This window comes from Herpailurus yagouaroundi, unplaced genomic scaffold, assembly GCF_014898765.1.
Source record: "Herpailurus yagouaroundi ecotype Mexico unplaced genomic scaffold, PumYag 186, whole genome shotgun sequence".
Taxonomy (NCBI): Eukaryota; Metazoa; Chordata; class Mammalia; order Carnivora; family Felidae; genus Herpailurus; species Herpailurus yagouaroundi.
Window position 1 is genome coordinate 45,728,877 of NW_024412417.1, and position 18,674 is coordinate 45,747,550.

The 18,674-nt window shown below is 50.8% G+C and overlaps 1 protein-coding gene across 6 annotated transcripts in view; it reads right to left on the reverse strand.

Moving 5' to 3' along the window:
* TRAPPC9 (trafficking protein particle complex subunit 9) overlaps positions 1-18,674 on the reverse strand; it is a 578,288-nt gene that overhangs the window by 411,440 nt on the left and 148,174 nt on the right. For all 6 annotated transcript variants that reach the window (XM_040494495.1, XM_040494496.1, XM_040494498.1 and 3 more), the window contains 3 exons: positions 15,117-15,243; positions 11,196-11,328; positions 7,793-7,956 (listed from right to left, as the gene is read on the reverse strand). In XM_040494495.1, the coding sequence (XP_040350429.1) occupies positions 7,793-7,956; positions 11,196-11,328; positions 15,117-15,243 (424 nt within the window). The remainder of the gene's footprint in view (positions 1-7,792; positions 7,957-11,195; positions 11,329-15,116; positions 15,244-18,674) is intronic.

An 18,674-nucleotide genomic window follows, 5' to 3' on the forward strand; every position in this document is an offset into this window, starting at 1 on the left:
AGACCCACCTTTCCCTCCCCCAGGCCGAGGAGAGGCCGTACTACACAGCATACTGTGACAGAGCCCAGGGGCCACAGCAAGAAGGAAGGGGAAGGAAAGTCCGCAGGAACCGGAGGCTAAACACACGGGCCAACAGCAGCGCGGCTCCGGACAGATGGGACACCTGCCGCCCGGGTCTGTGCCCCCACCCACAAAGACGGCAGGTTAAGGAAAGAACGTTGCAAGTCGTACTCAGAATTGAGTTCCGAAGCGCGGGCAATACAGAACAACAGCTCTGAGCGCCCTGCTGGTTTCTCTTTAGTCCCACGGCTTAGGAGTGACATATTCAAACAGCAGGCAAACCCACTCACCCAGCACAGCTAATTCGCCCTCCGCTGACAAACAACCACCGCGTTTGTATCTGAACAGCGACTCCGAGGAAGTTCAACTACATCAACTACAACATCAACTACATCAACTACAACAGCCGTGGTATCGAAGCAGCCCCGTGAGCGTGGAAAGCGGAATGAAGAGAGGAGATGCAGTGCCCTACAATGGGGTCCCACTCCCCCGAAGAAAGATAAGATCCTGTCGTTCACGACACCGCGCACGGCCTAGAGGGCGTTATGCCCAGTGAGGTAAGTCAGAAAAAGACAAATATCCTATGATTTCACTCGGATGTGGACTCTATAAAACAGGACAAATGAATAAAGAAAACAAAACAGAAAAACGCTCACCAACACACAGAACCAACTGGCAGTGGCCAGAGGAGGGAGTGGGGCGATGGGCAAAACAGGTGAGGGGGTGAGGAGGTACCAACTTCCAGCTGTGGAATAAATGAGTCACGGGGATGTGACGTACAGCCGAGGGAGTACAGTCAATAACGCGGCCACAGCTCTGCATGGGGACAGATGGTAACCAGACCTACGACCATCATTTCATGATGTACGAAAATATCAAAGCCCTATGTTAGAAGACGCCTGAAACTAACATAATACAGTCTGTCATTTACAACTCAATAAAAAATATTCTCAAGTTTGACCTAAAAAAAACTCCCATGTGACGATACGCTGCAAGGAATAACCAGATAAACATAAATCAGGAGCATAGCTTCTGTCCCTAATTTTTCCCCCTGTGGAATTTAGCTTCAGAAATAACAGTCATTATTCTAATGCTAGAGTCGAGTTTCACGCAGTCCAGTGAAACTGGCTATTTCACATTGACAGTAATACAGAAATTGCTACTGCTGCTGACCCTCAACACTGAGGCCCATTCACGTTTGCTTCTAGTTGCAGACGAGACCACACTCTTCAGGAGAACAGTAAACAGCAGAGGCTCACTTCCACCAAAATACTTACGAGTTTTTAGTTACAGCAACATGGGAGTCCTCGCTTTCTGTCAAAGAAATGACGCTAGAAGAATAAAGACATCAAGGGGTGTGTGTGTGTATTTATGTATATGTGTATGCGTATGTTTGGGTTTGTACACACAAACATATCTAGGAAGACTGTTAAAAGGCAAATACAACCAGGGCGCCTGGGTGGCTCAGTCAGTTAACTGTCTGACCTCAGCTCAGGTCATGATCTCACGGTTTGTGGGTTCGAGCCCCACATCGGGCTCTGTGCTGACAACTCAGAGCCCGGAGCCTGCTTTGGATTCTGTGTCTCCCCCTCTCTCTGCCTTTCTTCCATTCAAAAGTATCTCTGTCTCTCAAAAATAGGCATTAAGAAAAAAAAAAAAAAAAAAAAAGAGGCAAATACAATCAATTCTTTTTAACTTGGGCTTAATTATAACAAAATCCATGGTTATTTAAGTACAGGCAGAAGTGTTCACCTTTAACAACCTACACATAAAGACTTGTTTGCAAATGTGTTATAATTAAAATTTACATGACACTGGCAGGTAACCCTTGTCTGCTGGCGCTGGATTATAACTGCTCATCTCCACGTCAGGCACTTCCGATCGTGGGACACACTCACCCCGTGAGGGCCTAAACTACAGTTCAGACTCCTGAGGGGACCCAACAAGGTCTGTGTGACTCCTAATATCATGGACCCTAAATGCAAAAGGATTTTAAAAACAGGTTTGTAGATTAGGGATTAAAACAAGACAGGAAAGCAAGGAAGATGGAGGAGGAAAAAAACAATTTTTCTTTATCTGAAGCAAAGGGGGTTTGTCCAGAGGGCAGAGAGGACGTGTCCAAGTTGTCAGGGCCCCTGACACGACTCTGGGTGCTTTCAGGGCGTCAGGAACAGGAGGAAAGAGAACGTGGGGCCTGCGCAGCCTCTGCACACAGGACACACTGAGAACGATCAGTATTCTTGGAGCAAGCACGAGGCAGACGCTTTTGTGCTCAGAACCGTCCTAGGACCTCTCCGTGTCCTGCATGAACATTTCAGCCTCGTGACAGCCCGGCACAGCGGTGCTGACCCCGCTCTTATTGAGTGCCTGCCGTGTGACGAGCATTGCTCTTAGTTCTTGGGCACTGGGACGCGGCAGTGAGAGAACAGGCCAGCCAGACCTCTTACGTGTGTCGTGATCGTTGAGGAGGGAAACACTGCCCGAGGACCACGCACCTGGCTGGTGGTAGGCGCTACAGCGTAAGAGTCCGGGTTACCATTGAGGTACACGGCAGCCAGCGGCAGCACAAAGAAAGTGGTATGGAGCCCAGAGAAGGAAGCATCAATTCCATGTGGAAGATTCCCATGGAGGAGACGCTTACGTTTACGAGGCCCTGAAAGAGGCTGAGCCCAGTGGGCTGAAATGTCACCCGGACTGTCGCCTGGACTCTGCTGCCTGCCCCACTCAACGCCTCAGGTCCCCAGTTTAAGACACTTTCCCTCTTCTCCGGTATATGAGATCATCTATTAACACAGAAAGCTTTTTAGAACTGCGGAAAGGAAGTGGCCAAAATTATTCCCTCTTATATTTTAGAAGCAGATTGTTTGTTTTTATGAGTTTAATTCCAGAGGTGAATGTACTGTAACTGGGGATGAGAATTTTAAGAGACCAAAGCTTTCCTTCTTCACGTGTAAATGTGCTGTTGGGAAATAGGCCTGCCACGCTCTATACTGTGGCTCCGAGGCTCCCAGTCTCGTGATTAAGCGTGAAGGTCCCAGAGCTGAGAGGGAGGGACCTGCAGTCCTCGTGACCTGTCCTGTGGCCTCAGACAGATCATTTAACCTCTGGTGCCTTTGCTATCCCCATCCATGCAGTAGGGGTAATGACACTGTTCTACTACCCTAGAGCTGAGAGTCGGGGAGGGGCTGCATGGGGAAGTGACACGGCAAGAAGGACAGGGAGGCGTGGGCACAGTGGCCATGGGAACTCAGTTTGGGAACTGGGGTGAGGGGTGATTGGTGGAACATGGGATGTGCCCACCTCCACGGGCTTCACCTTGGGATTCTGTCCAATCCCCATGACTGTTTCCAACTGGCTGCATCACTATCAGTAAATACTGAGAGCCCACCCGATAAATATGCCCGCTCTGGGGTGAGCCGAGATTGGCTGGAAAGGGAGCGATGGGATCTTCTGCACAATAAAAATATTCTACGACAGATCTTGGTAAGAGCTTGGGCTGGACACGTGTGTTTGTCAAAACTCATCAATCATAATTTAAGATGTGTACATTTCACTGGGGCACCTCACTGGCTGGCTCAGTCGGTAAGCATCTGACTTCAGCTCAGGTCATGATCTCACAGTTCATGAGTTCGAGCCCCGCATCAGGCTCTGGGCTGACAGCTCAGAGTCTGGAGCCTGCTTTGGATTCTGTGTCTCCCTCTCTGGCCCTCCCCCGCTCAACGCTCACTCTTGTGCTCTCACTCTCTCTCTCTCTCTCTCTCTCTCTCAAAAATAACAAAAAAAAAAATATTTACACATTTCACTGCATATACATTTTACCAAAAAAAAGTAAACTTTGAACTCTAATTAGTGATGTGCATCCTGAAGTATTAATGGGTAAAATGCACCGCAATCTGTGACTTACTCTGAACCACCCAAAAGAATAAGATGGGTTAATGGATATGGATAGGAGGCTGGGTAGATACGTGATCAATCAAATGTAGGAAAACGTTAATTACAGAACCTGGATGGTGGTACAGTGTCTGCTCTAAAATTCTCTCAGCTCCTCTGTGTGTCTGCACCTTCTCATAATAAAACACTGGGGGGTGGGGGCATAGCTGACACAAAGAGTAAGTTCCACAGGAGCTCAAAAGCAGAAGAACACCAAAGGGCAGGGTAGCCGAGACAGGGGGACAAAAGCTGGACTGCAGAAAGGCAGTGCTCGGCTAAGAAGCAGCTGAAGGTCTCCACAGGAGGAGAAGGATCCAAGCAAAGGAGGAGAGGCCGGAACTCACATGAAGCTGTGTATCTAAGGGGACCCACACAACTCATTAGAAACATCAAAGTGATCCACGCACATCTATCCCCCCCCACCCCAACCACCCAGCAAGCGAGACAGGCACACTCCTATCAGTCTTGTTCTGTAAATGAGAAAGCCCTTTCCGTCCACAACCCCTCAGCACTAAGCACCTACCAGGCACGAGGCATGGAAATCAAAGGGCAATCATCCCTGCCTCTGGGAGACTTGAGACAGAGCCATGAACCAGCAACTGCCTGGGTAGGGCAAGGGTGCCTGCATTAGCATCCTGGGGCACTCTGAGACAACAAAGGCAGGGACCCAACGGCCCAGGCTAGGAGGGTACTCCCAGAGTGACCACTAAGCAGAAACCCAGATGAGATGTGTTGGTAATGGAGGTAATGGAGGCAGGAGCAGAAGTTAGCAAGTTGAGCTCTAGGGAGAGAAGACAGTTTACCCTAAAGGGCAAGAGACCGCACGGATGTCCAGGAAACTGAAGTTAGTTCCCAACAACCCATGTGATTAGAGTTTAAGGGGAGAGGCGGCCAAAGATGAAGCTGAAGCGTGGGGCAGAGGCCCCATATGCACAGGCCTCTGTGACTGGGGACCAGGACAACAGGAAGTTGTTGGAGGATTTCCAAAGGGGACAAACAGGAGGATTCCTGCTTCAGAAAGAGGCAGCAAGTTCGTAACGATTTCCACGTGGGTTTCTCTGAGAACAGGAAGAGATGCTTTCCAGTTGCTAAGCTATGACACAAGGTAAATTACAGGATGTGCTTCACCATGGTTATCAGCTCTGTAATCATCTGCCATTCACTATTAGTTCCCTTGTTCCAACATCGACCACACCCTCTCACCAATTAGTTACATTCGCAACACCAGAAAAAGGTATTTTGTGTCAGAGAGGCACTTTCTACGTAATAACCCATATGCACTTGCTACCAAGAATCGGGGAGAGAAAGGATGAGCCCAAGGGAGGATCACCACAGCTCCCCATACGCTAAAAGTGTACAAAAATGTTTTAAATGAAACACAAAGAGCCATGAGCACAGAAGAAAAAATAATTAGTGAACCTGTAGTAAAATAAGTAACTTGTATGCACCCAAACAACACTAAGAGAACATACAGGCAACCACACAGAAGAAGACATTCACACTTATTCCCAACAAAAAACTCATACTGAGAATATACACAAGTCTTACAAGTCAGGAGAGAGGGGTAGACAGAGGGAGACAGAGACAGAGAGAAGGAAGAACACTCAATGGGAAAAACGGACAAAGCACTTGTACAAAAAAGGATCTGAATAGCCAAAAGCATAGGAAAGGCATTCAACATCACTGGTCGTCAGACAAATGCAAACTAAAACCCCAGTGTTATATGGTCACACCCCACCCTTAGCACCAGCACGGATGAAATCACTACAAACACCGAGTAGCAGTGGGAACTTGAGCACCGGGACTCACACAGCGATGGTGTGAACGAGTGCAGCCACCTTGGAAAAGTATCTGGCTCGAATGCTGAATACACGTACACCCCACACCCGGCATTCTACTCCTGGAGGTACACTCAACAGAAACATCTGCAGAGGTCCACCGACACATGTGCCGAAATACTCAGAGCAGCACTATTCTCAAACGCCCCCAGAGGAAACCACCCAAACGGGCTCAGTCGTAACCTGTGACGCGTTCACAGTAGAGTGTTCTACGACAAGGAAAACAAATGGTGATGGCGGTGGGGTAGTGATGGTGGCAGCAACAAGGGTGGCAGGAGGGGTGGCAGCAACGTTGCTGATGGGGGCAGCAACTGTGGTGATGACGGTGGTGGAGGCGGTGGTGATGGTGGTGATGATGACGGTCACCGTGGGGATGGCGGTGGTGGGGACGGTGGCGGAGAGGGTGGTTAGTGGAGATGTCAATGGTGGAGATTATGGTGGCGATGGTGGCGGTATGGAGATGGTGGTGACGGTGGCGGAGATGATGGAAGCGGTGGTGGTGGTGGAGACAGTGGAGACAGTGATGGTGGCAGCGGTGGTGATGACGGTGGTGTTGGTAGAGATAACGGTGATGGTGGTGACGGTGGCGGAGACGGCAGTAATAATAACAGCTAACGAGCCTGAGGCTAATAACATGCCGGGCACGTTTCCAAGCACTTTGGGTGTCTGATCTCATTTCATTCTCATTATGACCCTGTGATGTAGGTGCTGTTATTAGTGTCCTTTCACAGAAGGGGAAAAATCCAAGAGAGGTTAAATGACTTGCCTAAAGGTAATACAGAGCGAGTAAGGAAGCGGGCAAAATTTGAGCACAGGCAGCATTTCCCAGTGAGGAGAGGTATAGACGGGGACAACAGGCAAGAGAAGACAGGCAGACACAGGCTTCATTTCCCTCGTGCCTCAGAAGCAGTGGGAGAAACAAGGGAACGCGAGATGCACTGGCACTCGCCCCCACGTTACCCCCCCAGTGGGACGAGCTCACATTACCCCTCCCCCCCATGGGACGAGCTCACATTAACCCTTTTTACGCAGTCCAAATTCCCTCTGTCGTGGTGTAACTGTTTCCAGGACAAATTCTCCCCAACTCTTCCTGGACCTTCCCTCCAACTGGAACTACAAGATGGCGTGAGGCCCTACCTCTAATAAACACTTACTTCACTTGAGTTTTCCCATTACAGTGTCATGAGCCTGCGGAGGGAGCCCTCTGCGGGGGAGTAGTATGTGGATGGCACATCCGGAAACTCAAGCTCCCGCCGTGCACCTGGCTCGCCTCACCCCTACATCAACCGCACGTGCACACCCCACATTTTCCCTCTGTTGTCTTCGCTCTCACTGGCCCACATGATTTCTCTGACTTTAGTAAATGACCGGCTTTTCTTTGCCCCTGCCTCCCTCCTATCCAACACCCTCCGCCTTGATCAATGCCACTCATAACCTGTAATATAGTCGGTACGCCACCACACGCTACTTGCTTACCTCTCAGAACCTCACGTGGCAGGGGCCACCTCCCCTACCTACCCGGGAATGAAGCGAGGCGTGTAAGGGACAAATAGCTAGTAAACAGAGAAGCCAAACTCTCAACACAGGTCTTGTGACCCGCCCCGCCCAGCTCATGTGTCCTGGGACAGGAAACGGAGCGCCTGCCTTCAAGAGGGAGCGCACGGGCTCTACGCCTGAACCCACGGAAAACCTGGGGCTGGGCGGATGAATCCCAGTGGCACCACATCTGAGCCGCTAACGTTTCTCTCCATCCATTCAAGAGCGTCCTTCCTGAGGATCTGGTACATGTGAAGAGCACCAGGGACGAAGGAGCAGTCTTCATTCCTTTGTGTGCCGTTCACACACCCATTTCACGACGGCAGCAAATTAAAAGAGTAAGAAGCTTTTACGGTTTCTGAGCACCGGTTATTCAAAGTGTCTCTTTGGCAAAAAGACAAGACAAACATTTCTGGGGTCGAACCCACCTTTGGTGGTGAGAAGTCTGGAGGTGACTTCCAGTGTCTCCAGTGGCTCCGTCCCAATATTTTCCAATTGGATGACGAGTTGCTGAGCCTCCCCGTTGTAAAGCTGGACGGACACATTAGTAGAGATTTCATCACCAGAGGAGGGTTGCAAGGAATGGGCAGATCTGAAATAGCAGTAAGAATTACAGGGATTTTTTAAAAGAAAGAATCAAAGTAAAGAAAAACAACGGCATCTCAGAATATTCACATCCCCAGACTTAACACGTTCCAGAAGCAGGAAGTGGCGAAGCCCGGCTTTCAACATGGAACTCAATCTGAGCTATCAGGAGGGGAGAGTGAGCGCCACATGCGGAGGGCCATCCACACGCAGACACATCCGGGGTTTCCACTTGGCCTCAGCGTCGTGTGTGTGTGTGTGTGTGTGTGTGTGTGTGTGTGTGTGTGCGCGCGCGCGCGCACGTGTAGCATAAAAGTACTTAACTACTGGATTATGGTGAGGCCTACCAGACGCAGTGAATTAATTCAAATGATCTGTGAACCATCACTCTCTAAAAAGAAATGTTTAAATCTCATGCTCACAATTGTCTTGGGAAAACCCACAGACTGAAGAAGAAACCAGGACTGTTCCGACGGATACCATGGGGACTGGAGTGGCGAGTACGTACAAGAGACTCCACGTCACAGGTACAAACGACAACCAATCCTTGCAAGTGCCTAAGCGGACACAGGGCAGCTGGGCGGCGTCCTCGGGCCACATGGCATCCTCTGCGTGGCCAGGTGAGGCCCAGGCCTCGTGGGAGCGCAGGCCAGCACGCAGCCCGAAGGCTGCGCCACAACCTCAGGTTCAAAAGCACATACAATGCTCTGGAGAAGACTGGCCACAAAAGAAAGGGGGTGGTCACTGGAGGAAAGGGTGAACCTTCTTTCCTGGGGTCCCAAGAGCCCACGTGGCCCCCCACTCTCTTCCTCCTTACACCTGAAGGATTTCCACAGAAAGCCCATGAGTCTACACCATATACTGAACTGACCCAGAAGTGGACAAAGACTCCGGGCCACACCACCCCCACCCAGCAAGTGCCCAACAGCCTCCCGCCAGCCAGGTCTTTCTAACTCTGCTCCCGGCCACAGAACAAAGGACCAGGGTCAGACCCAAGTCCCATTCTACATGCCACAAGACAGCTTCATATCCCCACACTGCTCGAAAAAAAGATGGCAAGGAATGTGCCGGACAGTGCTGGTCTCACCCCTCTGGCATCCAAGGGAGGAGACGGGGTTTAAACAAGTTGGGCATACCGAGCCAGCCCTGCCCTTCCTGGGGGCCTCCTGCCCCAGGCTCTGAGAGAGGAGCTTCTATATCCAAACCACATTTGCAGAAAATAATAGCATAATGAATCAAGGTGATTTACTTCACATTTTACACCTTTAAAGTTACTCATGAGTCAAGAAATAAACTTTCTCCATCAAGGAAGGGAGATGAGTCCTATCCTCACTATAAACAACTTCTTTCCAGATTTTAATCTGCAGTCCTTCTTAAGTGCAAAAGCTGTTTGTAGTCAACTTGAAATTGCAGAGGACGTATACAGAAAAACTAAAACACAGCGAGACTACTTACTTCGCCTCTCAAACAGAGAGGATACCAGCCCCTCTGGGACCATAGAAAAAGAAGGTGGGAGAAAGCAGAACCTTAGCCAGGCCACAGGGCCTGGCTGACACAGGTGCTGACTGTCCCTGAGTACAGGGTTCCATGTGACAGAGCCGGGGCCAGAAAGGGGCTGAGTCCTGGGTGAGCCGTGGCAGGAAGAGGATGGCAGTCAGACATGTCCCCTTTTCTGGGCATATTTTTTCCTTGCTTGATCATCTGGCCAACTTGTGTGAATCTTGTAAGGCCCAATTTAAACATCACATCTGTGATATGATGCCTTCCTGAACCGTGAACGGGAGTCTTCAGGTTAAGGAGCACTTAGCAAACTTGACTACGGTGAGTCTGGCTCCCCTCCGGACACGAGCTCCTACAACAGGCAAGGCCGAGGTCGAGAGCATTTCTGATTACTTGCTACTCCTATAGACCAGGCCCAGATCACATGGCAGGCAACAAAAAAATGTGTGGGAGTGAATGTGTTAACTCAGTCACAAGGATACTGATGTTAGAGTAATTAGAAGCAACACTCATTTAAAGAATAGTCATCTGAAATCATGTGCTCCACACTAAAACCAACAAAATTCATTTTTTTTTTAACTGCGGTGTTACATACAATGAAATTCACTTGTTTTGAGTATATAATCCAATCATTTTAGCAAATTTACTGAGTAATAGACCTGTCACTGACAACCAACCTGTTTTAAAACATTTCCATTATCCAAACTGAGTATCTGTATGATGTACATTTTGAAGCAATTAAAATAGAAATTTTTTAGCGTATGTTATATGGCTATGCAAAAAATAATAAATGATACTCACATAATGTGACATCATCTCAATATTCAAACATACATTTGCAAAAAGAAGGTAGATAAGCGATGGAAAGAAAAACCAGAAAGCATTCACAGTAACTGTCTCTGGGACTTCGGAGACATACTTCCCTTTTTTCTTCATGCCTTCCTACAAGGCTACTTTTCTACTTTTTATAAGGTAAAAGTTAACTGTCTTTCACACACACAAAAAAAGATTACAAAGGCTAATTTCACATTTTGTTCTGTTCGTGGTAAGAAACATTTCAACCGTGTTGTGCTTCACTTTAAGAAAAGCATATTGCCTACTGGTTACCTTGAAGAAACCCTTCACCCATATTTTTTTTTAACGTTTATTTATTTTTTTGAGACAGAGAGAGACAGAGCATGAAAGGGGGAGGGTCAAAGAGAGAGGGAGACAGAGAATCCGAAACAGGCTCCAGGCTCTGAGCTGTCAGCACGGAGCCCGACACGGGGCTCAAACTCACAAACTGCCAAGATCATGACCTGAGCCGAAGTCGGACGCTCAACCAACAGACCCATCCACGCTCCCCAACCCATATTTTGATCCTAAGAATCATATATTAACTCAGATTCTTGGTACCATTAAAAATGTCTACTACAGAGGCACCTGGGTGGCTCAGTGGGTTGAGCATCTGACTTCTGCTCAGGTCATGATATCACGGTTTGCGGGTTCGAGCCCCGCGTCAGGCTCTGTGCTGACAGCTCAGAGCCTGGGGTCTGCTTCGGATTCTGTGTCTCCCTCTCTCTCTCTGCCCCTCCCTCATTCATGTGCTGGCTCTCTGTCTCTCTCTCTCTCTCTCTCTCTCCCTCTCTCTCTCTCTCAAAAATAAATAAACACTAAAGAAATTTAAGAAAAAAAAAGAAAAGAAATATCTCCTCCCAACTACTCTGTGCACCCTTTCTTGTCAGAAGGCAGATGCCTGCGCCCTACCTGGGCAGTGAGGTGCTGATCTGCAGCCTGGGCAGGGCGGGAATGACCTCCACCGTGGAGCCACTGGTCTTCACTCCCGGGAGGTTGTCCAGCAGACAGTCACTGAAGACGCCGAAGACCGTGGTATGGTAACCTGGGAAGCGAAATGAAGAGCTTCACAGCCCCTGGACAGGCCTCCAGCCTCAGGCCCACACCTAAAGGCGGACTCCAGCAGGGAGGAGCCCGGCCCCCCGCCCCAGACCAGTGTCCGGTCAGCCCTCACCCCGCCAGTCCCACCCGCAGCTCAGCCTGAAACCCTGGGTGACGCACGCAGAGGGGTGACAGTCCCCGCATTCCTACCCACGGGGCCGACTGGGTCGCAGCGAAAGCACATGTGGGTCTTTGTCAAATGAGTCAACTTAAGACCAGGTCTCACCGCTCTCACGATCTGCTTTTCAAATCTGCCCGTCTCTAAGACAGTGATAGCTAGCGTTCCTTTGCAGGACATAACGTGACTGAGTAAGTATCTGGAAAATGATCCGACATCTTCCGGGGACAGATCGAAGTTCAAGAGCCAACTATGGTGGGGCGCCTGGGTGGCGCAGTCGGTTAAGCGTCCGACTTCAGCCAGGTCACGATCTCGCGGTCCGTGAGTTCGAGCCCCGCGTCAGGCTCTGGGCTGATGGCTCGGAGCCTGGAGCCTGTTTCCGATTCTGTGTCTCCCTCTCTCTCTGCCCCTCCCCCGTTCATGCTCTGTCTCTCTCTGTCCCAAAAATAAATAAAAACGTTGAAAAAAAAATTTTAAAAAATAAAAATTAAAAAAAAAAGAGCCAACTATGGTGACTATGACTGCTACGCGATATGACAAGCCTGCTGGATGTGTGCAAACACCGTAATCTAAGATTAGCGAGTTTCTCGTGCCAAAAACAACAAAAAAACCTCCACTGCTTAGACAAGCACTTGAAATTACTTAAGAAAGCTTTAAAATGGCTTTTGAAATTTCGAGAGAGAATTATTATAAACAATATTCACCGTATAACAAAATTAAACCATGCCCACGGGCTAAATGCTCTGTGCCTTCACATTAACGGAATGGATACTGATCAGAGAAGACAGCTGTTGGCCCGAGAGCCGTGTCCTTCACCTTCTGCCAGCGTTAAACTGCTCTGGCGACTCAAAGTTACCCATCACGGCACCCACACTTCCTTCCTTTGGAAATAGGTCACTTAAAAGCCTTCTTTCATTTAGCCTGCGAACATTTTCGTCCCCAGAAACCCACATCTGGTGTAACGCCCCTGCATATCCTTCTTTCCATAAAACCCGATATAGGGGCGCCTGGGTGGCTCCGTCAGTTAAGTGGCTGACTTCGGCTCAGGTCATGATCTCACAGCTTGCGAGTTCAAGGCCCGCGTCGGGCTCTGTGCTGACAGCTCCAAGCCCGGAGCCTGCTTCGGATTCTGTGTCTCCCTCTCTCTCTCTCTCTGCCCCTCCCCTGCTCACACTCTGTCTCTCTCTCTCTCTCTCTCGAAAAATAAACATTAAAACATTTTAAAAATAAATAAATAAATAAAACCCAATACAATGTGGTTTTGCCCAAGCAAACTTTGGTTTCCACTTCTTCATTAAAATCATTTTCCCTTTCTTACCTGTTGCTGAAAATGACTACAAAGAAATTCAAAACCTGATGACCAATCCTGCCGTGTCTAATCATATTTCTGAGAATACACAGTCAGCCCTTCCCACTTTGCACAGCAGGTGTGCCAAAAATGAACACCAACCAGTCTGTACCAATAAGAGCTGTGCTACCAGGGCTCTGAGTCCTCGTCCACCGGTTATCGGTTATTGGTTAGCCCGTCAGTCCTAATTATTTCCTCTGCCATCCGTCTCCCTCGCTCCACTCCCCGGTCACGGCTGTGGCCCTACCTTTGTCATTTCATCCCTGGATTATGCCAACAACTTCACAGTCGGTCTCCCTGCCTCCTGCCCACCTCCAGCCCACATTGCACGCAGCAGCCTGGGGTCCCTCTAGACTGCCCGCCTGGCTGTATCTCTCCTCGAATCGAATGCGGCCTGCGGGAGAAAACCAGCATCCCGTGGCATGATTTACAAGGCCCTTCCAGGTCTGTCCTCTGTCTCCCTCCCTTCACGGCCTCGTCACCCCTCAGCTTTGGGCCAGGTCCTCGGAGCCGCCCCTGGTTCCCCAACACACGCGGGTCTCTGGACCACTTGTTCTTTCTGCCTGGAAGCCCCCTACTCCCCACCCCATCCACTCGCATAATTCCCCTTTGGCCTTCAAAGCTCAGGGTCCCTCAGTAGGAGAAAGAAAGTCCTTCTCGGGCCACGCTCCCCTTCTGGGCCTTCTCCCCCACGTTCGGCCACTCACCTGCTTGGCCCCTCCCGGCACTTGCTGCCACATATCCTAACCCACCTCACCCCCTGCAGACATCGCCGTTCCCCAGAACTGTCCCCATTTCAGTCACTAAGTATCTACTAAAGACCCACCGCATGCCAGGAACCAGCAAGACGGAGCCCAGGGAGCAGTTGCAACCACTGGCCTGGAGGAACACACACGGGTGCGGTAGGCACCTGACCCAGCACGGAGAAGCTGAGCACAATGCCCAAGGGGAGAGGAAATGTGAGCCAAGAACTGAGAGAGGCACAGGGCCAGGCAAGTCCAGAAGCAGCAGCAGAAGGAAAAGCACAGGCAGAGGCTCAGAAAGCCTATGGGAGGGACACGTAACTCAGGGGGAGGGGAGGGGCACGAGGCGCCACGGGCCCGGATCACACGGGGGAGCTCTGAAGCCACGTTACGGAGTCCAGCCCGGATGGGGCAGGTATGGGGAAGGTGCTAAGACTCGTGGTTAAGAGATGACACGGGCAGATGGGCACTGCGGAAAGGCCACTTGACAGCAGTGTGGGAAGCGGGCTCACCAGCCACCAAGACTTGACAGAGAAAGATGAGCCCGTCCGTTGCTTTTGTGACAAACCCTGTAAGAAGGTCTCCTTCTGTCTCTGAGGGCCTGCAGAGGCAGACAGGAGCACTGAGGTTCCCGTCAGTAGGGCAGGGGCAGGGGTGGGGCTGCTGAGAGGCGGCAGGGGGCAAGGCAGCATCCGAGGACCCGCTTCGGGCACCCAGCAGGATGGTGACGCCCTCACCGAGATGGGGCAACCAAGGTGCCAGCCGGTCAGCGGTTGGCTATGCAGGTTCAGGAAAGGGGTCTGGACGGAGCCACGGCCTGGGAATCAGCAGCATATGGATGAGCCCTGAAGCCAGAGCAGTCACTGAGAGGACAGAGACTGCCTAGAGGTAGCCCGATGGGGGCGGGGGGGGGGGAAGAGGGCAGATGGGGGAAGGGAGGAGGGAAGGACAGAGCCTGGCCCTGAGGAATACCACGGAGGGTCATGTAGAAGCAGCATCTGCAGGGCACTGAGTGTGAAGGGGAGCAGAAGGGGTGTCTGACAGAAGCTGGAGGAGGATGCCCACGAGGACGGGTGGGCCCAGCAGCAATGGCAGACCAAACTGGGTCAGCCAGGGACAACCCCCGCACACGGCAGGTCACAACACCAACAGAGAGGGGGACAGTGGACTCTGGGTGTCTACACGGACCCTTTGATGAGGTGTGGCAGGAGGGCCCGATGGCGGAGGGGAGCCCACAGGCACATCTGCAGACCCACCGGAGGAGATGGGCTGCACAGAACGGTGACAGGAGGGCGAGGAGGCCAGACACGGAGTCGGACCCCTCCCGCTGTAACAGCGCTGAGGGCCGACTGCATCCCGGGCACTCAAAACCGTTCCTCTCCATGTCGCAGCCCCAGGCATCGTGATCTGGCCATCGCCCCTGGACTGGGACTGACACCAGGGACCAGTGACGGGCCTCCGTGGGGCAGGACGGGGGTTCGGCAGCCCTGCTCGAGCTGAACTCAGAAAGCAAGTCTCCTTACCGTTCACGGTAATCATTCCAGTCGTCTGTGGGACCCCAACGAGAGTCACTGGGTAAAGACCAGACTCCGCCGGAAGGGAGAGCGCCGCGGGGAGAGACTCGAAGTCCACGCCGCTGGTGAGGAGCCCCTAAAACAAGCAATAGCAACGTGGGACACAGCACAAAGCACTGCTGCCTCACGGGTCCCCCCAGACGCAGGGCGCCCGCCCGCCCACAGGCCCAGGCCACCAGGAGGAGGACGGCAATGCCTGGCCTGCGCCAAGGTCCACAGAGAGCCGCAGGCTTGGTCTCGCCGTGCACGTGACACAAACAACCTGGAAACGGGCAGCACTGTGGGTGCCTGAACAAGTCCATCTCGATGTCAGCCCTGCTTTCCATTGTTTTACCAAGTTGGAATGTAAACGTAATGGAAAAAAATAAAATATGTGAACACAGAGAAAAAAACAAAGGATGGAAATACGATCATCCATCAACATCCCTCACTGAATGATCAAGTCACGTCACCATGTGCCAGGCTGTGCTCCACAGGGAACAAGACAGATTCCTCGGCTTCGGGGAGCCGCCCACAACCGTCAACAGCACAGGGATGTCAGTGCTCAGCACTTCTCCTCGGCGCTGTAACAGAGGTCCTACCCAGTGTAAGAGGCAAGAAAAAGAAACTAAAGGCACGCAAACAGTTTACTCGCAAAAACCAAAACTATAAACATAAAAAGCCCTGTGGAAACCACAAGGAACCTTGAACTGACAAGTGCATTTAGCAAAGGCACAAAGTCAGTGTGAAAAAAAGCAAAGGTGTTTCTATAATTCAGCAACAAACAAAAAACATTAGAAAATAAAATACAAAAACACCATTAACTAAGAGAACAGAAACATCGACCGCATGGCAGTCGAGCTGATGAACGACGGGTAAAGAGTGCTCCCCAGGCGAGGACACGCACGAAGGAGAGGCCCAGGACCTTTGTGGGGCTTGTCTTCCGCGGTGCCGCGGTCTACGTGGCCCTGAACCTACCAGACCCAGACACGCTACAGGACTGAGCCACTGAGCCAGCACAACGGTGCCGGGGCCCCAGTTCTCACGCTGACGGAAAGGACAAGGCGTGGGAAGGAGGAAGGCGGGACAGGGCCCCGTGGAGACTGGCGAGAGCCGGCGGCACCACCCTGAAGTCAGCGCTGACGCAGTCTGTACGTGTATCGTGCACACATGTGCGTATGGGCACGGGTGTGCGCGTGTATGCAGATGTGTGCACGCAGGCGTATCTGTAAGCACATGTCTGCGTGCACGCGCGCATGCTTTTCCTCACTCTGTCTCTAGACAGCCCCCAGAAGCAGACACTCCAGCAACACGGAGCGCACCCAGGCCCAGATCTGGAGCAAAAGCGCGCAATGATCTCCATGCAGAACAGAGGCAGTGGGCCAGAGAGCAGGCACAGAAACCAGAGGATGGCTACTGGCTCCAGGCGAAACGTGTCGGCATTTTATTTCTTCTCAAAATAGCGATAAGCAAACGTGGCGAAACGTGGACGGTGGACATTCTAGGAAGGCCTAACACTCCCTGTAACATTTCATACGCTTGAAATATTTCGTTATTTTTTCATTCTGGCCACGATCTCTGGGCTACCTTCTAGTGGCAATTTGTATTTTATTCTTTGTGCTTCCTAACTTTTTATTAAAAAGCACACATTACTTTTAAACCAGATAAAAATAAAAGCCACTTTTTAAGACAAAAAAGATCAGTGTGTCAGAAAGAACAGCAAGCATCTGATACTTGAAGCACTTTGGGGAAAATTCTCTAAACAACTATTTCCCGATTCAGGCCAAGAGACAGAAAGTCACCATTAAAAGGCCTGATGCGAGAGCAAACCCTAAAGCGGGTAGCTTCCTGCACAAGAGGAGGACGACAGTACTCACTCCTGCCGGCCTCCTCTCTGAGTGACCTCAGGGCCGTAGGCCTGACGGTGGGCTGAGTGTCTCAGAGCTCAAACGAATTCTGGAGACCTATGCCTCACGCGGAGAGCCGGCACCGTACCTTCGATAACCCCCAGTGGGCCGGGTCCCACTCTTCCTTCTATTCGCAGCTAAGCCTTTGTCTGTCCGGAAAGCCTTCCTGGACTCTCCACGGGGACCCTGCAGCATCTCGTGCACCCACAGCACTGACCACGGCAGGGACCAGGTCTCCCAAGGGCCCTGCCCGCGGCCTGATACGTGGCATGAGCACTCAGCAAGACATCTGCCTGAAAAGCCCACCTCTTACCCTGAGCGTAAGTCATTCAACTCTGAAGGAAAACGTGAACGATCTCAAAACCATCCTTCGCAAGTCTCTGAAAAATTACCAAGCAGTACTATCCGCTAACATGCAGCATTAGATAACAATATACAGCACAAAGCCTACGTGACAACGCAAGGCAGCCGGGGGTGACCCGAGGCACCGAGCAGTGCTACATAATAATAAGCAGAGAAGACTTGAGAAACAGAACCCGCGTGACGGGTGGGAGACTCTGCTCCGAAAACAGGATGCATCTGGAGAGACAATACACATCTCCTTCCCACGGACTGTGGAATTGGGTGAGTGGCCCCAGGAGAGACTGCTACAGAGTGAACCTTCAATGCCCTCCACAAAACACGGGAACAGAAAAGCAGAATTCAAAGCGGAGAGAAACCTCACGCTGGCGGTACAGTAACTTCCACTCTTACTCCACACAGTCTGCTCTTCCCTCAGGCCTTGATCGTCTAGCAATAAAGTAAGGCTGATACTGAGCAGTGGACATAATATACACTTCGTAACCTGTGCCAATCTCATGTAAATTTCAACATGATTATTTCAAATCTCACATCCAATCGACTACGCTTGGTGTGTGTTCAAATCAGAGGTTATCTGTTCACGGATTCAACCACAGAGAACCAAGCATTAAGGACACAGAAATGACAAGACGTGGTCGGTCTTCCTTCACAAAAACCTTATAATCTCTGGCAAAACAAATATAAAAATAGACGCATATCATAGGGCGTGTGTCTCAAACATTAATTTAAAAACTTAGTTTCATGGTAAGCTGGTGTTGAGCCCAAAAGGTCAGTGGTTAGTGATACGTACCATGTTTTCAACTCGGAGTTCAAACGGCATCGGGTTGTAGACCATCAGCTGAACTTCACACACGTCTCCTTGAACCCACTGGAAATCTAGAAACACACACACACACAGCCATGCGTCAGCTGGTATCCTGCATCTTTTACATGGTTTCAGATTACTCTCTGGCAATTCATCTTTCCAGTGAGACAGTGGGCATTAAGATCGTCTCTCGATGAAAATTCAAAGCCAGCGTCACTGCAGCTTTTTCTCGAAAACAAAGTAAGTCACCACTGCCACTTGGATGCTTCGTATCCGCCTTTGGTCACCATCTTGAGCAGGTTGAATTCATGCCAGGGTGTCAAATGCAGCTTTACAAACCTGAAATCAATCCAGACAGCACCACTCCCGGCGCAGACCTGTAAGTCACACAGACCTCCACTGACCCAGAGGCTGGAAGACAGTGATAGTCAACTCCAGGGAGCATACACCATGACC